We start from the raw sequence: 23,193 nt of genomic DNA on the forward strand, positions 1-23,193 counted from the left end.
GTCACTTCTTAAGCACCTTCAAATGAAGGTCTTATTGGATCAATTTTTAATACACACTGAGTCTTCAAACTTTACTCTAGATTTGTTCATCGTCTCACTCCGTAGGTCACGTGTGACCCTTGGGATTGTTTGTGCAATCTTAGTTAGAATAGTGATCTGACCGTTTAAAATCTACCTGAGGGAAATTCAGGTGAGTGTAAGGATAACAGGTGTTCTCAGTTCCCCTTGTTCCCACTCCTCCCTTCCAGAATCGCTACTTCCAGACAGCGTGAGGAGAAACCCCATGATGTTGCCTTTGCTTCCTGGCCTCCCGCGTCTTAACCATCAGTGGAATGTATGTGTGTGCACGTCTCTATTCAAGCTTGCAGAATAAAACCATCTGAGGGGTTCTGCCAGTCTGTGAAAAAAGTGAGAACGAGAAACCACTGTATATTTTATTTATATGTTTCTTATTTCCCTGAAATGGCATGTTCTGTTCCCTAGGGACTAAGCAAGTCCATTAACTGACTGAAGGTTCTGAAGCTTTAGTATGCAATAGAATATCCTGAAAATTGGGAGACCAATGCAGGAGGATCCCAAGGTCGAGACCAACCTAGATTATATAGTGACACCACGACTCAAAAAAAAAACTCTGCAAAGCTGGGTATGGTGGTATACATCTGTAATACCAGCACTTAGGAGGCTGAGATTTGTTAGTTCTGGAGAACTGTGATTCTCAGAATTGTGAATTTATGCCAGCCTGTGCTACACAGTGAGAACCTGTCTTAAACAAAAAAGAGAAAAGAAAAAACATAGTATCTTGGGTAGCTTGTTTACCCACATCTTCTTAGACCCAGCCTTAGAGACTGACTGAGAATCTGGTGTGGGATCTAAGAAGACGCCTTTGTAATAAGCATCTTGCAAGTGATTCTGATAGAGATGTTGCTTTGTGCAGTGCACATTAGTCTTATCTCTGTTTCTGTCTTTCCTTTGTATTACATATTGTTTCACCAAAAAAATGTAATGTAGTATTAGACTAATTAGCAGATAACCCAAGGTTGTCAGTATAAAGCAAAATGCTATTTTACCTTACTGAACATGAGAAGTTTTTATTGTTTGTGGGGTTGGTCGGCCTGGTGATTGTTTTTGTTGTTGTTTTCCAGTACTGGGGATCGAACACTTGAGTTACACCCCAGCCCTTTTGGGTTTTTGTTTGTTTGGTTTTTTTTAATTTTGTTTTTGATGTAGAGTTTTGCTAACTTTGCCCGAGCTGGCCTCAAATTCATGATCCTTTGGTCCCTGTCTCCCAGTAGCTGAGGTCATAGGGTGTACCACCACACCCAGCTTAAATATACAAAGTTTTAAACTGAATTCTGGTAAGCTTCTTATTCTATTTAATTAATATATCAGAGATTCCACATAACTAGTGAAAATATACTACAAATACCTGCAGCTTCTAAGACATCCTTCCCTTGGGTGAGTCCTGTTGATGAATGCATTTTATACAAGTCAATCTAACAACATCACTGAATGTTTACCGTAATTATTATGTGATAGTTATCTGTAATTTACAGTCTTGTCCATTTTAGAGACTGACTCTCATCTCTGGACTAAGGACAATGGAAAAGAGACAAAAATGTCTGTTATTCTCTAAAGTGGTGCCAAGTAGCAGTCCTCGAAGCCTTGTGCCAAAGGTCAGATACTTTGCTGAACTAGACCCCCAAACTGCCTAGCTCAAATGTACTGGCTCATGCTGTTAGCAGGAGATAGTATTCTGTTGCCTTTTTTGGGATAGAGGGGAGGGTCTTATTTTATGGTCCAGACTAACCTCGAACTCATGATCTTCCTGCTTCATCCTCCCAAGTGCTGGGTTGCAGAACAGTACCACTCAAAGCCCCTGATGCTTTTGGTTACATTCCCTGGAACAGAAATGGTGCACAGTGATGATGTGATAACTCTTTTACCTTACTTGAGTCACTAAAAGGAAAATCACTTTGAGTCTTACACTAGAATCATTAAGTACAAATTAGGTGTAATTTCTAGGCAAGGAGGTTCTGAGCAAGAGATTCTGCAGTTATATTTTTTTAATCTTCAGCTTTATTATACTTCTAATTATGGCTTCTCTAGTGTGCTTTTCCTCTTTAGACAGACTTCACTTAGGTTCTCTTTTATACTTTTTTGTGTGGCAAACTATAGGTAACAAAATTTAACATTTGAACCATTTTTAACTAATTCAATGGCACTAAGTACATTAAATAATAATATGGCTTACAAATAAAAACACATTTAAAATAGCTTTAAATGCATTCTTCATGAGTAATTCAGTTTATATTTTTATATCATGTTCACTTATGCTTAAGAATTAAAGCAAGTATATTACTCTGATAGAAATTTGGGAAATCACTCATTCATGCAATATAAAGGATAATATTCAAGTTAAAGGGAAAAATCCCCCTCTTTTTGTTTTTGTAAATGTATCCACATGTAATCATCTATTTGTAAGACATTACATATAAAGAAGTTGTGAAAAATAGTAATATTCAAGACTAAGCTTTGATCATTAAGGAAGAGAATGTGGAGGTTCCTGAACCAGTTGAATGTAGAATTACCACATGGCCCAGCAATCCCCCTCTGCATATATTCCCAGAGGAGATGAAATCAGCACTTCATAAAGTTATCTGAACTCCCATGTTCATTATAGCATCATTCATAGTATCCCAGATACAGAAGCAGCCTAAATGCCCATCATGGAGCAAATAGATAAAAAAAAAGTGTTGTGTCTTTATAAAGGAGATCTTGGACTGGGGATGTAGCTCAGTGATAGAGAAATTGCCTAGGATATGCAAAGCCCTGAGTTCAGTCCCCAGCACTACCAAAAAAAAAAAAAAAGCCATGACATCTGTCATAACACGGATGGACCTGTAGGACATTATGCTATGTGAAATAAGGTAAGTACAAAAAGAAGAACATTGTATGATTTCACTTACATATGAAGTGTTTTCTTAAGAGTCCAGATACACAGAGATAGAGAATAAAATGGTTACTATGAGGAGAAGGGATTGAGAGATGTAGGTTAAAAGATACAAAATAGCAGGTATGTAGGATGAACAACTTCATAGAGATCCAATTACAGCATTTGGACCAAAATAAATAAAGCTGCATTGTGTTAGGGATTTTGTTAATTAAGTAGATTTCAGCTGCTCTTTTCTCACACACACACACACACACACACACACACACACACAGTAACTATGTGAGATGATAACATGATGTAGTCTATAACTTCATGTTCTAGACCTCAAATGTATGTAATAAAATTTATTGTAAAAAGACTGAGCTTTTAGGTGGAGTAAAGAGTGTGATGGAATGCATGTAGCATGTTAACAAAAGATTTCACAAATGTTCCTAGATGACTGGGGATTGTGCCTGGGTAAGGAGCACCATTGGTGGATAAAATTTGGGGGAGTAGAATATGAAGAGTCAGTTTGGGGTGTATGTGTGACATACAGGATAGCTGCTCAAGTAGAGAAAATGTCAAACAGACTGCTGGGGTGGGGTTAAAGTCCAATGTTGCAAATATGAATGTTCTAAAGGGACCAAGAGAAAAGTCCACCAAGTCTATGTTGTGAGTTATTTTTATTATCTTCAGTATAGTGTTTTATATTTCATAAATTTTTGTAATGTTCATGTAGTTTTATTTATTTTTTACTTTTTGGCAGTACTGGTGTTTGAACTCGTGGCCAAACACTTGCTAGGCAGGGCACTCTACCAGCCTTCATGTAGCTTTGTAATCAAACTTAAATGTTGCTAAAATACACGTGCAACTTACTATATGCAGCAGAATACTAGTTTAAAAAATAAATAGAATGGTATTGGAAACCCTTTAGCCACCTTTAAAAATATTTTGACTTATTCATAAAAGGAGCTGTGTTTAAAAAAAAATGAAAATTTTTTTATAAATGAAATTTTGAAAGTGAAATCTATAATGCTGACTTGTGATTAGAAGAATCTAGAATCTAAACTTTAGCATAAATATGTAGATTTGTATTAGTAATCATTATTTTCCCCTTAACTCATATTTGAAAAGATGATAACCTGTTTGTGACCATATATTTAGTTTGACGTATCAGCCTTTTAGTGTGGCAGTTCTGAATACATGCTAAATCTTATTAGCTTACCAAGTTGCTGTTCATTAATAGCCTACTTGTCATGAATTTATCATCCATTAAATTATTTTTTAAATAATTAATTTTGAGAGGATGTGCTCTCCTCTAAGTATTTTGTTTGCAAGTAACAATACTTAATTGCATCTCCTACTTGCTGTATTTAAGAGGATTGGGGTTGCCTTAACTCTTGTCAGTAATGTTAAGATTGTCTTAACTTGAAAGATGCTTCAGATTTTGTGCAGAGAAAAGCAGAGGTCTAAGTGACTTGATTTTATTTTTTAAAAAAGGGAAAACACGTTTTTCTCAAAGATCACTGAGAATTTATGTTTTCCTTAAAAAAGGAAAATTCATAGAGTAGAATACAGTTAGTATCTTATATACAAGTAGAATTACTTTATCTCAACATTAAAAAAAGACTTAAAAGGCCACATTGCTACTCTGCATTGACATGAATTTACTTTGAATTCTTCAGCTACAGATTAATCATCATACTTTAATAATATAGCATAAACTGGAAAGCCTTTTTTCCAAATAAAATTCAAGAGTCCAGATGTTGAAATAATATCAAAATAAATAGGATGCAGAGAAGATTGTAGCTTCAGGCAAAGTAAAAGGAATCACAGTTGCAAATTTTAGAAATTAGCAGAATGCTTGTTTCCTGAAAGTGTGCCCCTGTTCTATTATAAAGAATCTCCCTATGCTTTATAATTGCACATGAGCTGAAATTAACAAAGTGAAGCTTTACAGAGAAATAGTAATGTCTTCAGGTGGCTCCCAAACACATTCACACATTTAGAAGATGTGTAAGACATGACTTAACAGCAGTAGTTTCTAAAACAGCTCTGGATTTCATTGACTGTAAGCTCAAATTTGGAAGCAGAGTTTTTCTTAATGATTATACCTATTAAAACAAATCGAATAATTAGAGCTGGAGATGCAGCTCAGTGGCAGAACATGTTCAAGGCACGGGTTCAGTCCCTGTGCTAAAAAACAGCAATGGAGTGTGGCCTTTGGGAAGAGTGCTGGGCTCCCATCACTAGAGGTTTTGAAGAAGGTTCAGATGTGCTAGGGATTTTGTAGGTTAGACCATGTGCTTACAGTCTTTCCAACTCTACTTGCCAGTTACATTGTTTCTCCCACGAAGGAGAGACACAAAGCAGCTCTCATCTAAAATAGTTTACTTACCTAGTATTATATTTCTTTCTTGCCTCCTCCCCTCCCTTTTTTTTAACTTTGTATTGAGGTAAAATCAACATCTGGAAAATGCGCATATCATAAACATATGCAGTGTGATGAATTTTCACAATTTGAACAGTCGTGCCACCAGCCCCCATTACTGGCACCCAGCAACTCCTCTGTGCTCACCTGCAGTCACAAGCCATCCTACCCTGGTGTTAACAATCTGCTGGCTTCTGTCAGCATGCAAGCCTAGAGCTGAGCTCCTGGGTTTGTACTTCTCATAAATATAATTCCTCGTGTTCATGCTTTGCTTCTTTCTTTGAGCACTCACTCATAATGCCTCATGTAGAGCATTCATCTCATTGCTGACTAATGTTGCATTGTGAGACTATACCAAAATCCTCTCACTGCCCTATCCTTGACAGATATCTGGGTAGATTCCTGTTTGGGGCTTTTATGAACAGTGCTGTTAAGAACTTCCATGCACATCTCTACAGATTTCTACTGGGCATATGTAGCTAAGAGTAGAATAGCTTTGTCATGGGATGTACATATGCTCAACTTTAATAGATACTACTGATAGGATTGCAAAACGTTTGTCTTCAGGACCAGCATGGTTCTGGCATGGTTCCCACCATGTCAAAAATGTTAGTTTTCCTGAACTCCCATAAGCTTTTTGTTTATACCTTACTTGTGGCACTTGGTAACTTTGTGTTTTGTACTGTTGTTTTTGCACCTGTATTTCTCCTTCCCGATTATTAATGTCTCACTCATCTTCCTATTTCCCAGAGTACCTTGTGTAGAGTAAGCTCTACATAGTGTTTCCATGTGAATGGACGGATGAATTAGGAAAGTTTTATGTAGCTGTTAATAGTAGGGATGTTCATAAATTGCAAATAGAGGTTTGTTTGTTTGTTTTCTTGTGGTACTGGGGTTTGAACTCAGGGCTTCACACTTGCTAGGCAGATGCTGCCAGCATAAATTGCAAATATATGCAAAAAACGAAACAGCATCCTTACAGTGCTGGGCAGAATTAGAATTTACACAGGGAAAAACACCCCAATTTTTCTGAATTTTTGAAGAGAATTTTATGTTTTTATGTGAGGGACTTGAATATGAAGTTGAGTTGTGAATATTTACTACTAAACTTAGAGTCTGGTGTTACCTCCCATGTAGAAGCATGTGAATTTTTTTACATCACAGTGGGCTGCACTTATTAGTGTGCATTTGAAAGTTACAAGAGGGTACAGGGAAGGAGGGGAGAAGGAAGCAGTTCTGACAACACTGCCGCTAGTTGTGTATCTGCTTTATCCTTCCTCAGATCATTTCAAGGTAAGAAGTACTGATTTCACTAGATCATGATTAAGGCCCAGGAAGAGTTTTATGAGCCAAATAGAATTTCAATGACTTTTTAATTTAGTATTATTACTGTTTAAAATTACTAAGTTAAATTATTAAGTACTTGTGGTTATATTGTCCCCTTAGTTTTTCTCCACATTTCAAATTTTATTCAATAAATACATATTAAATCAAAATGTTTTAAAAGTAATTTATGCTGCAAGAATTGCTATCTTGATTACCACTTTTATTTTATTTTAGTCTTGGCCTAACTATGAAGAGATCTATAAAAACATGATTGAAATTGCCACGTTTTTAGATTTGCCTCGTTTTCCAGACATAACTGAAGACTGCTACCTTCATCCCAACATCTTGTGTATGAAATACTTAATGGAAGTCAATCTCCCTGGTAAGGTGTGGTTTATATGGTGAGGAAGCTTTCACTGCTGGGGTTATGATAAACAGAATAAAGAATCCTTTCTTTCCAGTCACAGACTACTAGAGCCATCTGAAAGGGTCCACAGTAGCAGGAAGCTTCATTTCAACATGCTTTCTTAAAAATAATTCAGACTGGGCTGGCAGAGTGACTCAAGCAGTGAGAGCACCTGCTTAATAAGCATGAGGCCCTGAGTTCAAACCTCAGTGCTGCCAAAAAGAGAGAGAGATAATTCAGACTATACAGCCGAGCATGGTGATTTATGTCGTAATCCTAGTTACATGGGAGGCAAAGAAAGGAGGATCATAGTTTAAGGCCAGCCTGTGCAAAAAGTTTGAGACACCCCATCTCAACCTGTAAGCTGGGCATGGTGGCTTACAACTATAATCCTAGCTACTTAGGGAGGTGGAGATCTGGAAGATCATGGTTTGAGACCAGCCTAGGCAAAAAGTTAGCAAGATCCCCGTCTTAACAAAACAAGCTCAGTGTGGTGTTGCACACCTCTTACTCTAGCTACTTTGGAAACCTAGGTGGTAGGAGGATTGCAGTCTGAGGCCAGCCCTAAGCAAAAACATGAGACCCTATCTGAAACAATCTAAAAGCAAAAAAGGCTGGAAGTGTGGCTGAAGTGTAGAGTGCTTGCCTACCAAGCACAATACCCTAGTTCGAACCCCAGTGCCACACGCACACAAAACAAGTTAAAGTGGCTATTTCTCAGCTATTGTAAGGCTTGTTATTTTTTCCTTGTACCATTATATATCCTATAAATCACCTCTGTTGAATTTGTATTATTGCTAGTGGGGAAAGCATTGAACTTTTAACATAATAGAGCTACAAATTAAGATGCAATAATCCCTGCACTGTAGAGTTTAGATTCTTAAATGTCTGAAGTTGGTTCGCAAACCCCCCACATGTAAGATTGTAGGAGGACCTCTACCGTTTGATGCTTTCAAGTTTATAAATACTGTTCTCAGTACTGCCTAATTGACTTATGACACTGTTGCTCAGAAAGGAGAGCTGTGTGTTTGATACTTTCACAAATAGAGGTTTTAGGGGCTCCAAGAAGCTAAAAGTGGTTTTAAATATCCTAGGGCAGCAAATGCTCTTCCTTAGTGCCTTCCATTCTTCTTCTTCTTTGAAACAGGGTCCACACTGTGTTGCCCGGCTGGCCTTGAACTCAGGATCTTCCTGCCTCACCCTTCTGAGTACTGAGATTTCAGGTGTGTGCAACTACACCTGGCTCCTCCATGCCTTTAAAGGTGGCCATGAAGTTGAGTTGTAAGGTTTCAGCAAGCCTGACACACATAGCCTTGCTGAGCAGCCCCTCTGCTGGCTGTGAGTTATTTCAGGCATGGTTTCTCAGATGGGCACCAGTGAGTCTGCTCAGTAGAGTTCCTGCCCACTTTTATGGTTATATATCTTCTTTCTGAATGACTTTGGTGTTTCCAGGGTGCCCTGCACATATTCTCTCCTCAGTGAAGGTGGGAAGCGAAGGCAGGTAGGAGTCCCCATTGATAGACAAGACTTAGAGAAGCTCAGTAACACTCAGGTGGTCAGTAGCACAGAAGATTCTTATAGTCACCCAGTCCGCCCCCTCCATGTCTGGTGTTCTTTGCATATCATGCTCATTTTCAGCCTCCTGTGCTGTCTGTGCTACCCTTCTCACATTTTCTTCCATTTGCAATGTTATTACTCTTGTAGTTTTGTTATAAGAGGAGCATTGTAAACTATCAATTTTTAAAGAAAGGAGAATTTTTAAAGAAATGTCACTATATATGTAATATATATTACATATTAATACATTATTATGTATTTTATATATATGTTATATATATAAAACTCCTAATATGGTTTTGATTTTTGAATTAAGAGACCATATCCTCTACAACCCAACATAGATAATGCATAAAATTTTAGTGAATATGTTTTAAAATTAGTGTTTCCATGTTTTAAGTGTGTGTGTTTGAGTATGAGTTCTAATTATCATTTTTCTGGTATCCTCCATGGTAGCACAGTGTCTTATACATGGTAGGTACTCAGCAAATGCACGTTGAATTGAGTTTAGTTTTATATCTCCTTGTCTTTTTGAACTTAAATAAAGACCTGGAGTTGATTCAGATTCAAATTCTCTGTCATACAAACACCCTCATGAGCTGGCCCTGCTTGGCTCTTCGCATTCAGCAGTAGCGCCCTCATGAGGTCACATTCTCATAGTTCGCGCTATGAACTCAGAGCTGCTTGAGGAAAAGGACTGCCTCTGTATCAAGGGCCCAGAACATAGTTGTTGCCCAATAAATGTTTGTTGAAGAATGAGCAAAAGTGAAGTGAAAACTTTATTAGACTCTAGTAGACATAGGGAAGCACTTTGGTGCCATATTTTAAAATACATTAATAATATGTAATAGTATGTTCTGTTTTTGTGTGAGCAAAGTTCTTATCAGTGAGTTTTTTTTTCCTTTTTCGTCCCTGGGGATTGAACTCAAGTCCTCACATAGGCTAGACAAGTGTTGTGCCACTTGAGCTTCATTCTCAGCCCTAATCAGTGAATATTTTCACTTAAACATTTCACGGAAGAAATCTGTTTGTAGTTCACTCATTCTTTACGTACCTTGTAATTAACATCAGCTCTGTGTAGGTTGATGCAGTTGGAAAGACTGAGTCAGTCTCAAGTTTAAGCCCTTGACCACATGTACTGGGGGAAGATGGTCAGAGAGCTGCCGTGGTGCTCAGAAGAGGGCCAGCCAGAGAAGTTGCTGGTATCATGGTATCACACAGGCATTCTTAGGAGAAGTAATTGGTGTGACTGAGATCTGTGACATGAGTGAGCATCATCCCATCAAAGTTTGACATGAGGAGTGGGGCAAAGAACTTGGCTTTCTAGGCCAGGGACAAAAGTTGCTCTGCAAAGTAGAGAGGCAAGTGAGAATGTGGGAAAATACAGAGTTCTGTTTGAACTGGGAGCTTAAAGTTTTAATGGGTTGCATGAGGCATGCCTGTAATCCCAGAACTGGGGGACCAAGGCAGGAGGATTACAAGTTTGAGACTACATAGTGAGAACTATGAGACCCTGTTTCAGGAAAAAAAAAGAGAAAAAGGATTACCTTATGAGTACACACATCACTATGGTTTAGTTAGCAAAAAATATTAATTCACATTTAACTGTTTTGTTCTTCAACAGATGAAATGCATGGTTTAACCTGCCAAGTGGTAAAAATGACTGGAATAGGAGAAGTAGATTTTCTGACATTTGATCCTATAGCTAAAATGAAAAGGACTGTTAAATATGACGTACAAGCTGTAGCTGTCATTGTAGTAGTATTGAAACTGCTCTTTTTATTGGATGACAATTTAGAATGGTAAGTAATGTCAGTTTTATGTCAAATAATAATTTATTGTGCTGGTCTTAGTTTTTGAAAATGGCAGGGAAGAACATTATATTACTTTTGCATAATTATTCAGAGTGAAGGAATTGATACATTATCTCAACAGAAAATGGAGACTCCATTGTCATAAAACATGAACTAGTACTATATTGTAATGTTGACTTCTCATATAATACTTTGACTCAGCTAATACCAGTAATCTGATCATGTTTCATTACTGTGATTCTTTAGATAGCAATGTTTCTCATTGCTCCACATATTTCTGATTTTTAAATATGGTCATAAGTCCTAGACTTAAGATTATTTATCACATTATTTCTATGCCTTCAGACTCCTGGCGCTGTTTGTCACAAATGTCAGCAAAGTGACTATACTCATAGTCTTCTTTGCAATTTTAGTGATTGCTTCTCTATTAAGACATCCTATCAGTTTCAAGTATTGTGCTATACTTTTTTCTCAGAAGAATTAAAAATTTAACTGTCCAAATACATGATTTTTTTAAAAAAATTGACTTATTTATCATTATTTCCAGGTCTTTGTCTGATCTTGCTGAAAAGTATAATAAAGAAAATAAAGAAGGTACTTAAATTTTTTATTAGTCAAATTCAAAGTAATTATAAATCATGAATTAAGGGCTGGCAGAGTGGCTCAAGTGGGAGAGTACCTGTGTTGCAATTGTGAGTTCAAACCCCCATTCCACAAAAAAAAAAATTCATGAATTAAAAGATGTAAAAAATGTAGGGGGAAAATTTGAATAACATACATGTGTACATCCACACGTGTGTATACAAGCTGTACCTTTTGTACCAGGGTTATTTTTTTCCTAGACTTAGCTAATTATATCTGTGAGCCACTAAGAAATTTCAGTGACTTCCCACAACATGTAGAGACCAACCTGCTCTTTATTCCCAACTTGTGCTACCTAACCACACTCGTCCGTGAACTCAGTGGTGACTTTATAACCACTCTGTTCTAATGCCTTCAGCCTTCGCTCATGCTGGTCAGGCTCCCTGAGGCATTCTTTCCTTCTTACCCCCAATGCTCTTTCAGTCCTCGCAAATGCCTCTTCATTCTTCAAGATGCAGCATTAATACCACTCTCTACCTGTTCTTCACACTCACTCCTTCATATAACTTCCCTTCTTCCCAAGTCACAGCCAGTCAGTCCTTCCACCATTGCTGCCGTCCAGACTTCTATTGGATGTGTTGTTGATTTTTGGTTTTTTTCAGTACAGGGATTTCAACTCAGGGCCTACACTTTGAGCCACTCTGCCAGCCCTTTTTTGTGATTTTTTTTTTTTTTTCCAAGATAGGGTCTTGCAAACTCTTTGCTTCCCTGGTTTTGAACTGCATTCTTCTTCATCTCTGCCTCCTGAGTAGCTAGGATTACAGGTGTTGCCACTAATGCTCAGCTGGTTTAGTTTTCTGAGACAAGGTCTCACTATGTACCCCAGACTGACTTCAAACTTAAAATCCTCCTGCTTCTGCCTTGCTGTACTCCCATGCATGGCTAATCGATACAACTTGAACATGCTCTGACTGTCCAGTCCATTTTCTTCCTTATCTCTGGAATCTCTGGATTAGGATTAGGAAGAACAGAATTAGGCACTGATAAAGCTGGAAGTCTAGATTCAATTACAGTAGCACCATTTCACACATTTATTAATTATTTGCTTCTCAGTTCATGTATTTTCCAGACATGTGGGATGCCAGGCTGTATGTGCTGGGTGTGAGGCTTGGGTGTGTAGTGACAAAGTGTGTATTCCATTCTCAATGAGGTAACAGTCAAGTCTAAGAAAAACAAACATGCAAAAGAATGGTGTCGGTATAATTTAGGTAGGGCCACACACAATACAGGTAGAAACTGAGAGGTGAAAGTAACAGATTATTGAGGAGAGTGAGATTAGAGTATGGAGACAGTGACTCCATCCGTGATTTCCAATAACTGGTATGTAAGTGTTTAGTTTTGTCAGTGAATGAAGATCCAAGTGAACAATATGTATCATTATAATTTGATTTATTTCATTGATCATGGATTTCATTTCTTTCAGAAAAGCCCTGGTTTGATTTCAGAAAGTGGTACCAAGTTGTGAAGAAAACTTTTGATGAGAAAAAACGAAAATGGGAGGAAGCAAGGGCAAAGTATGTTATATCTTGTTGTCTTAGATTCACCTACTCTTAGTTCTGTGTCAGTTACTTTGTGTTGAAAGCTCAGATTTTATCAGTACTCACTCATCAGCATTGTGGCATTTTTTTCTAGAAATGTTAGCACTGTACATTCTAGTTATATTTTGTTTTCTTTGGTTTGGGGCAGTCTACCACTTGAACACCCAGCTCTTTTATTGGGTGGAAATGGGGGTCTCACAAACTGTTTTGCCCAAGCCAACCTTGAACTGTGATCTTCCCCATCTCTGCTTGCCAAGTAGCTAGGATTACAGGTGTACACTACCTTACCCAGTTTTGTGGCGGTTTTTTTAAGCAGTGTTGGGGATCAAACCCAGGACCTTGCACATGCTAAGCAAGCACTACTTTCTTTTTTTTTACATGGCTGTTAACTATTAATTAAACTCCACATTGTTTTAGATGTCACCATTTTCCATTAAAACTACCTCTTTTATTCTAGGATCTAATCCAGGGCTACATGTTGTACTTAGCACTCAGCTTTTTACAATTTGCCTGAACCTCGCCAGCATTTCTAATATTCCTTCCTCTTCCTTTCTTTCCCATGTATGTTTCCCTATATTATAACGATTATAGATGTCACCCATGACATACATAATTGGAATGTTGCCCCAAAATAATGATCTCTGTGAAAATCTGAACAAAGGAAAGAAGACAGCAGGTGTATTTAATTCAGTCAGCCTCACTTTGTTTGAACTATCGTTCAGATGTGGCTCCAATTAAGGTTGACTGGAAAGAGCACTGCTTATGGACAGGTGATGTTCGGCCTGACTCTTGACTGTGTCACAGACTAGCTGCATGACTTCACTCTAGCTTTATTGCACCAAAGTTTAGTTCACTCATAAATTTCTGAATACTGTCTTACCTAGAGTAGATTCATTTGATCAGTTGCTCAGTTTTATTTCTATTCTTAGAAATTTGGGTGGGAGTGGGGAATAAAGGAGAATGGTGGAGAGGGTGAATTCAAATATGATATAGGAACTTTTATAAATGCTACAATGTACCCCCACCAGCACAACAATTAAAAAAAAGAAATTTGAGTCTCCATAAGACTTTGAAGAAAAATTAACATCTCTGTTGTGTAAATTCACAGTAATACTGATTTGAGCAAGTAATTTTGTATCCTTTGAGAAAAATCAAAAGTTCTTAAAGTTAGTTAAAATAATTTGTCAGCATCAGTTTCCTCATGAACAAAATAGGAATAATCAGCCGTGTTTATATGCTCTAATTAAAGAACCAGTTTTCAAGTTTCAAAGCTAAAACTTTTATTATTATTCTAAATTTGAGAGCTTTTCAGTAGAAAAACAGACTCTCAGATCATGGGAGAAGATCCTTTCCAAAAGAAGAGTGATAAGTTCTCACTAGGCAGGCTTGGTGCACAGTGGTAAAGGAGAAGGGGTGGAGGTGAATGCACTCTTGACAGCTCATGGAGATGGATTCTTCCTTTCCCTATTAGAAAACAAGTGGAGGGCTAGCCGAGTAGCTCAAGTGATAGAGCACCTGCCTAGTAAGCATGAGGCCCTGAGTTCAAACCCGAGTTCTGCCAAAAAAAACCTAGCATAGAAAACAAGTGGATCTTTAGTCAGTGTATCTCAGTAGATACAAGACTAATAACAAGAACAAGTTTGTTCTGTTGTCTGAGGCATCTTGGAAAATCAGCCTTTTGTAGTGTCAGCTGGGTTAACCATGATGATCCGAAGGGCCAGTTCGGAGGCCATGCTGCCTGGCTGTCTCAGTGATGATGAGGCATTTCTTAGCCCCAACCACGCACCACCTTACATTTCAAACATGACTCAGTTCATGCTACAGTGCTGTAATCAGTTTGCACATCTAAGACTTCAGGCTTTCAGCTACTTTAGGAAAGAATTTAGCAACGAAAAAAAAAGATTGTTTAATTTTAAAATACTATTTCCCAGGGAGGCTCCAGGTCCCAAGAGGTCATCCAGGGAATCTCTTACTAAATTCCTTCTTCACAAAGTGTATGCCATCTTTACTATGTACAAGCAGTGTCAATCGGCCACCTGTACGTTAGTCATTGGCAAATGATGCATGGACACAGAGCCCCTGGGCATGCTGGCCATTGACCTGTTTGTGTCATCCTCTCCACCCCATAAAATTTCTAGTTTTCTTTGCTTTTTGCAGTGCTGGCACACTAGGCAACCACTCTACCACTGTGCTGTGTCCATCCCTAGCCCTAAATTTCTAATTTTTCTCCCTGTTTGTCTGGACATCATCTTCCTGTTGTCAGATGAAAATTATTGAAACATTCTCTATAGCTAGTATGGACCCTGTACACGGGCTGAAAAACACTAGTAAATAGTAATTGGAAAAAAACAAAAACAACGCTTATGGGGCCATTTTGCTAACTGTCAGTTTGCCATAGAAGATGTTGAGAAAAACATGGTAGAAAATCTCTGTGGCCTTTTGGGTTAGGCAAAAACTTCTTAGGACTGATATCCATAAAAGAAGAGAACTGATAAATTGGACTTCATCATCTGTAAGAACTTTTCCTCAAAAGGAACTTAAGAGAAAAAGAGGCCCCAGACTCAGAGAAATTATATGCAAATCACATATCTGATAAGAGATTTTTTTCTATAGTATAAAAAATTCTCAATAGGATAACAACTCAATTTTTCAAATGAACAAACCAAAGATACACAATTGGCACATGAAAAGATACTTGGATTCATTAGTAGGAAAGTGCAAATTAAAACAATTAAATGACATACGCCAATTAGAATGACCAAAAAAAAAAAAATGTTGACCATACAAATTTGATAGTGCAAAGTGGTGCAGACATTTTGGAGAGTTTGGCAGTTTCTCATGATAGTAAGCATAAAGTTAAGACAATATCCAGTACTTTCCATTCCTCGATATTTACCCAAGTGAAATCAAACTTACAGTTATACAAAAACCTATTTAGAAGTGTTTGTAGTGGGTTCATTCACAATCACTAAAAACTGGCAACAACCCAAATGTCCTTCAGTGGTGACAGGATAAACAACTGGCATAGCCATCCAGTACGATTACACTGAGTAGTACAAAGGAGCAAACTGACATCAGTTGTATGAATGAACCTAAAATTCATTATGCTAAATGAAGGACTCAAAAGGATATACAGTATGATTCCATTTATGTTATGTTCTGGAAAAGGCTAAACTTACAGGGGGCGAAAGGCATAGACCAGTGGTTGCCCAAGATCAAAGGTATGGTGAAAATTGATAATAAATGGCCGGGGGTGGGGGTGGGGAAGTGATGGATATGTTCTGTTAATCATAGTGTGTGTTTGTTAATCCTAACCAGAAGTGCACTGAAAAGGGCAAGGTTTACTGTAAGTAAATTATACTGGATTTTTTTTGTTTAAATACAGGGAAATAAATGGTAAAGATGAGAGAAGCATACAGATAACTTCTAGATTAAAGACCTAAGACCTTTGTGGCATGTCTCTGTTTTTATAGCTTTATGTAATGGGAAGAGGTAGGCAAAGTAAAAAAGTTCTGAACAAGATTTAGTTTCAGAAGGGGTGTCCACGCCTTGGGAGCATCCCCTCTCGAGTTCTCGGGCATGTGCTCCAAAGGTAGAGTAATGCTTCCTTGGTAACAGTGTGGTCCACTTGTGTAGGCCTTTACCATCAATGCCTGAGAAATGGCTAAGAAACATCTGTCCCATCAGGCCGTCAAAAGAATGCTTGAAATGGGATACCTGTTTAGGGAGTTCTTTATTGTTTGAGATTTTGTTATTCTTATTACTTAAGAAAGTAAATAACAAAAAAAGATATGTTAAAGAACCACAGACTCATGGGGTTAAATGACAAGCTCCATGATATATTTTATTTTTTTTCATTTTTCTTTTATTATTCATATGTGCATACAAGGCTTGGATCATTTCTCCCCCCTGCCCCCACTCCGTCCCTTACCACCCACTCGGTCCCCTCCCTCTCCCCACCCCCAATACCCAGCAGAAACTATTTTGCCCTTATTTCTAATTTTGTTGTAGAGAGAGTATAAGCAATAATAGGAAGGAACAAGGGTTTTTGCTGGTTGAGATAAGGATAGCTATACAGGGCATTGACTCACATTGATTTCCTGTGCGTGGGTGTTACCTTCTAGGTTAATTCTTTTTGATCTAACCTTTTATCTAGTACCCGTTCCCCTTTTCCTATTGGCCTCAGTTGCTTTAAGGTATCTGCTTTAGTTTCTCTGCATTAAGGGCAACAAATGCTATCTAGTTTTTTAGGTGTCTTACCTATCCTCACCCCTCCCTTGTGTGCTCTCGCTTTTATCATGTGCTCAAAGTCCAATCCCCTTGTTGTGTTTGCCCTTGATCTAATATCCACATATGAGGGAGAACATACGATTTTTGGTCTTTTGGGCCAGGCTAACCTCACTTAGAATGATGTTCTCCAATTCCATCCATTTACCAGCGAATGATAGCATTTCGTTCTTCATGGCTGCATAAAATTCCATTGTGTATAGATACCACATTTTCTTAATCCATTCATCAGTGGTGGGGCATCTTGGCTGTTTCCATAACTTGGCTATTGTGAATAGTGCCGCAATAAACATGGATGTGCAGGTGCCTCTGGAGTAACAGTCTTTTGGGTATATCCCCAAGAGTGGTATTGCTGGATCAAATGGTAGATCAATGTTTAGCTTTTTAAGTAGCCTCCAAATTTTTTTCCAGAGTGGTTGTACTAGTCTGCATTCCCACCAACAGTGTAAGAGGGTTCCTTTTTCCCCGCATCCTCGCCAACACCTGTTGTTGGTGGTGTTGCTGATGATGGCTATTCTAACAGGGGTGAGGTGGAATCTTAGTGTGGTTTTAATTTGCATTTCCTTTATTGCTAGAGATGGTGAGCATTTTTTCATGTGTTTTCTGGCCATTTGAATTTCTTCTTTTGAGAAAGTTCTGTTTAGTTCACGTGCCCATTTCTTTATTGGTTCATTAGTTTTGGGAGAATTTAGTTTTTTAAGTTCCCTGTATATTCTGGTTATCAGTCCTTTGTCTGATGTATAGTTGGCATCCATGATATATTTTAAATGTGGTATAGTTCACTAAAATTTAATTTGCAAAGGTTTCAGGAAGACCATCACCTATACAATGTTGAGTCCATCGTTGCTTCTCCCTGACATTGAAAGACATTTTACTTCTGTTCTTAACATTTTAAGTCACTGGGAACCCAAAGTAAAAAGTTGTCATTTCTCTTTTATGTATAGTCATCTAATCAATACTGATTTAGTATTTTTTTAATCCTAGAGAAAAATCTCAATTCTTAGTGATAATTTGCTATCATAATGTTATTAAAGTGTATATGTCTTTTTTCTTTCCCAGCATTAAAAAACAAAGGTGAAAAATTATGAGTTGTAGACTTCTATAGGTAAATAAAAATCATTGTACTTTTGGCTTCTTATTCCTTACTGTCTTTTCTAGAAAGTCCTCAGGAATTTCTTAAGTGTCTGTTAGCCAGGCACTTAGTCAAGCATTAGATAATTACATCTAATAATTGTATAGTATTTAAAGAATCTGTGCATATCTTAATTATTCCTCACAACAACCCTATAAAAGTGGAAGACAGGTTAGAGATGCTAAATTCATTAGTTAATTCACTTACTCATCTGTTCATTTATCAACAGGTGTTTAAACAAGTCTTTACTATGTACCATTCCTTGCCAACACTGGGGACAGAAAGAAGACTGAAATAGTCTCTGCCTTGGAAACCACCATAGTTTGTCCCTCAAGGCCACTAGACCTTTTGCTAGAAATAGTGGAGGTAGATCCTCTGAGTCAGTACTCTTTTTCTGTTGCCACAATGTCTTTCAAAATAATAAAATGGCCTGGGATCGAGGCAGATTTATTTTTTATTATAAGTTACAGATGTCCCTTAGGATGCTCAGAAAGAATGGAAATAAGATTTAAAATGAACATTATTGGGCTGGGATGTAACTCAAGGGTAAGAGCACTTGTCTAGCATGTGCAAAGCCCTGGGTTCAATCCCCAACATGATCAAAAAAGGAAAACAGCATTGTTATCTTTGTTCTAGAGCAGCAGCATCTGCTTGGCAAAGTTTAGCAGTGGCCACTAGAACCAGAAATAGTGCAAATCACTTCCTTTTGGCCTGAATCTGGGACTGGTCACTAATAACCTGTAGGAATGCCAGATGGCGTATAGTCTTTGCCCTTGAGGCTACCTGCTAGCCAGATAAATCGAGTACCCCATTACAGTTGCCCCTCCCTGGCTGGCCTTCCCTAAGCAAGAGTCAATACAAGAACATTGTTGGTCTGTGTCATGCAGAAAGCTAGATGTTTCCTTCCCATTCCCTCCAGGAATAGGATAGATTTCCAGGCAGTGAGTGCCAGAGAAATTTGAGAATAGGAAGTGACACTGTTTATAGTTTTCAGAATCAGAAGTACCATTGACTTAGTCCTCAGCAAAGGGCATTTGAGGCAAAGGAGGAGGAACAGTTGTTTCTTATACTCTCTTTATGAGAGTAAAGAGCAAGGAAATTTTATGGTGAGGAAAATCATTTCTACTTTGTATAATTAATAACTTCTGCAGGATCCTTTGGCATCTGGGAGATGTGTGGGAGGAACACACCATACTATTGGCCTGCTCTCACTCATTGCCTCCTTGTAGGATTGAAGCTTTATGGACAATGGAGACATGTGACAATAGGCCCCTCCAAGCCAGAGCTATTACGCTGGATGTCAGGAATTTCAGACAGGAATGACTGCCTCTGAGAAACGGGTCTCTGAACTGTATTCAGGCACATTTTGTCCCTATCCTGCTCAAACTATTTGTGGGTTTTTTTTTTTTTGCACAGGTACATGTGGAAAAGTGAAAAGCCACTCTACCACTCACACATCGACAAATCAGTAGCATATAAAAGAAGAGGTGAGTTGAATTTTTTCTTGTTAGTGTCAGGTAGCAACACAGTTGTAGACTAGCTCAGTATCTTGACTTGAAAAGTGAACTTCTGAAGTGTTACACTGTACATGTACATCCAAAGGAAAATCATCCTCTACAAGCAATCTATCTTTTTATCTCAGTGTTCCCATTGGAATCTAAAATCCTATATTTCTATGATGTTTAGAACTCTGGAGAATTGCCCTTAAAGTAGTGATAAAATATATATAAAGTTTACCATTTTAACCATTTTTAAGTAACTGCTTTATACCCCTCATCCTGTTGCAGTTTCACCTTTGTTATCCTCATACATTACTGTGGACCATTCATCAAAACAAAAAGCCAACTGGGTATGGTGGTGCACACCTGTAATCCTAGCACTTAGGAAGCTAAGGCAAGGGGCTATATGGCAAGACACTATCTTGAGAAATAAAATAAGAAACCAACATCAGTATGTTCCCATGAAGGAAATTCCAGGCTTTATATGTGATATAACATTATTATTATTTCTTTGCTTTTTTCCTCCATTTCCAGAAATGGTGGTGAATCTACAAAAACAATTTAGTACACTGGTTGACTCAACACCAATTGTTGAAAAAAAAGGCCCTTCAAGCTTTCAGTTCAACTGGACTGAAGAAGACACTGATAGAACTTGTTTCCATGGACATAGCCTCCAGGGAGTCCTGATAAAGAAAAAGAAAGGCCAGTCACTGATAACCAAGAATTCATTATATTGGCTTAGTACCCAGAAATTCTGTAAAAGGTAGGTGAAGCTTTTCGAACCCAAAAGATAAAAGGCATGATGAAATCCCCAGTTTGGGATGAAGGTATATTCTTTTCTAATAAAAAAAAAAAAGTCACAGATAGTTTAAAAGAACCAGATAGTTTATTAGTTGGGATTAGAAAATGGTAAATTTTTGGGGGCAGGGATTTTTTTTCTTTTTTGGTGCTGGGGATTAAATGAAAGGCCACACATAAGCTAAGTGAGCATGTACTCTACCACTGAGCAATACCTCCAGCTACAGCAGATGGGAAGCTTATAGTCATGAAAATCAGAATTATACACTGAGTCTTGTGTAAGAGTTTTAGGAAAGCTGGTCAGCTGGTAGAGTGGCTCAAGTGCTCCACCACTTGAGCCACTAGCAAGCACGAGGCTCTGAGTTCAACCCTAGCAATGCCAAAAAAAAAAAAAAAAAAAAGAGAAAAAGAAAGAAAGCTGGTAAAAATCAAGAAAGAGATGTCACACATTAGCACAGACTGTTCCCACTAGCTAAATTAATCTGCAGTGAGTGATGGAGCCAAATAATTGTCAGTGAATGCTGATCAGGCAAACCATTGTGTTTTTAAGTACATTTTATTATTCATTGTCCTGAGTAAATTACATACTCATCCTCACTTACTCCTAATTCTTCTTCAAGTATTTCCTAAGAATATTCTTCTAAGTAACCATAATACAGTTAGGGCAGGACCTAGCACAGTGCCAGTGTTCACAAAGTATTTGTTGAGTCAATGAATAGAAAATAGGACCTGCCTTAGGTTCTTATGAGAATTAAATGGCACATTTGGACATAGTACTTCATAAATGATAACTATGATCATTATTTTAAGCAAAGTTAATTTTTCATTAAAGCATTTCACTTAGTGAATTTGTATCAAAGATTAATGAAAAGTAAAAAATAAAGTAGGAGATGGTAAAATGAAGTTGTCCATATTAAAATTTGCTACCAAAAAAAAGTGTAGTTGCATCTGTAGTGCGTAAGGTATGGCTTAACTGCACACACAGGAAAATGCCACCACCCCACCCTGAGCTCAGTTCCACTTCTGAGGTGATAGATTCCTTTGTAGTGGTCAGTGCATGGCTTTTTAGGGTTTAAAATTTCATTGAGAAAAGGAGAAAAAGTTGTAGTCCCTACCAGCAAGGAGTACTTGCACTAGACTCAAGTTAAGGCTGTGGTGCTGATGCAGCTGTCTCTTCTGTCTGCACAGTTATGTGGTTTCTGGGCTAATATGATAGCTTTGTGGTTTTCACAGAGCACATGGGTGAATGTTAGATTTAATAATGTCATAGAACATAGTGAGACATAAGTAGACCATGATAGAATCAGAGGTAAAACAGTAGAGATTTTCATTGATGCATGAACTGTAGCTACTGTAAACCAAGGTTCAATAAGGCTGTGATTTTATGCACCAAAACTGTCTGTCATCCTTTCCTACTTCAGACCACAACCCAGAACCACAGGGTAAGCAAAACTTCAACCAACCAATAAAAAAGTCACAAAAAAACATGACTGAAGCTTACACCTTTTCCTCAGAGAGCCTCTAGCCTTTCACTAGGAGTCTGCAGACTCTGCATTTAGTTGTGTTTGAGTTTTCTGAAATCCAAACTCCTAATCATCAATAGAAACAAAGTAGAGGGGTCTGAGAGGTGGTCTACCAGAGGACACTTGACAGCAAACACAGTAGAAGAACCAGCATGGGGCTTACAAGACCTGCAAGGGATACTACCTGTGTCCCTTGCATGATGGTTGTGGACACTGTGAAAAATTTTCCCTTTATATAATTAAGGTATTTTAGCAAATTGTTCTTAATTTCCTTCCAACTCATAATACTATTTTAAGGCTTATACTTGCTCAGTTATTTGGGGGGGTGCTCAAAAGCTGGATGTATACATTTCTGAATTATCTTCAGAGATAACCGACTCCTTTTCCTTCCCCTTCTAGTCATTGTAGACATGTGACAACCTATGAAGAATCAAATTTTTCTCTGAGTTACCAGTTTATACTAAATATCTTCTCCTTCTTGCTAAGAATAAAGACCTCCTTTCTCCATGAAGAAGTGAGCTTAATTGAAAAGAAACTTTTTAAAAAAAAATACAGAGAAGCAAAAAAGAATTCTTCAAGATCCAAGAAAGTGAGAAGATACTGAAAAAAAAAGAAATAGAAACTTTATTGGAAAAATATTTTAATAGTGATAATGATGTCAAATTAAACACTGCAGAGAATTGTGGAAAATATAATTTCACTACAGATGTATTTACATGTGTGTCAAATGTGCTTATAGGATATACATATTGTGAATCAGGTGAACTTTTTTTTAAATGATGAGTATTCTTTGGGAAAATTAAAGCAGCAATAAATTATACAAATGGTATTCATAACTTTGTATTCATTGTAGTTTAAAGCTAATTTTGTGTGTGTGTGTGTGTGTGTGTGTGTGTGTGTGTGTGTGTGTGTGAGAGTGGGTTTCAATTCAGTGCTTTGCTCTTGCTAAGCAGGTGTTCTACTGCTTGAGCTACACCCAGCCCTTTTTACTCTGGAGATTTTGGATGTAAAGTCTTGCTTTTTGCCCAGGCCAACCTGGACTATGATCCTCCTATTTCATGCTTTGCACCATAGCTGGGATGACAGGCACACACTACCATGCCCAGCTATTGGTTGAGGTGGGGTCTCCTGAACCACCCAGGTTGGCCTTGAACCCGGATTCTCCTGCTTTCAGCCTCCCAAGTAGTTAGGATTACAGGTGTGAGACACTGGCACCTGGCTTTTCTTTGGTGAGAGAAGGAGGAGGGAGGCAGGGTCTTGGTGGGTAGCCCAAACTAGCCTTGATCTTGAGGATCTTCCTGCATCTGC

General features: G+C 37.9%; 1 protein-coding gene across 7 annotated transcripts in view; it reads left to right on the forward strand.

The window, feature by feature from the left end:
* The window catches only part of Taf1b (TATA-box binding protein associated factor, RNA polymerase I subunit B), a 68,445-nt gene extending 45,731 nt beyond the window's left edge, over positions 1-22,714 (forward strand). For 4 of the 7 annotated variants that reach the window (XM_074049151.1, XM_074049149.1, XM_074049150.1 and 1 more), the window contains 8 exons: positions 1,569-1,673; positions 6,924-7,071; positions 10,277-10,454; positions 11,014-11,060; positions 12,532-12,622; positions 19,482-19,552; positions 20,099-20,327; positions 22,285-22,714. In XM_074049151.1, the coding sequence (XP_073905252.1) occupies positions 1,569-1,673; positions 6,924-7,071; positions 10,277-10,454; positions 11,014-11,060; positions 12,532-12,622; positions 19,482-19,552; positions 20,099-20,327; positions 22,285-22,489 (1,074 nt within the window). In that variant the 3' untranslated portion in view covers positions 22,490-22,714. Of the gene's footprint in view, positions 1-391; positions 409-1,568; positions 1,674-6,923; positions 7,072-10,276; positions 10,455-11,013; positions 11,061-12,531; positions 12,623-19,481; positions 19,553-20,098; positions 20,328-22,284 lie in introns of those variants that run through there. The other 3 variants (XM_020178720.2, XM_074049154.1, XM_074049152.1) reach the window with 2 other exon arrangements.
* Positions 22,715-23,193: the final 479 nt, after the last annotated feature.

The sequence above is a fragment of the Castor canadensis genome, chromosome 12 (genome assembly GCF_047511655.1).
Source record: "Castor canadensis chromosome 12, mCasCan1.hap1v2, whole genome shotgun sequence".
Lineage (NCBI taxonomy): Eukaryota > Metazoa > Chordata > Mammalia > Rodentia > Castoridae > Castor > Castor canadensis.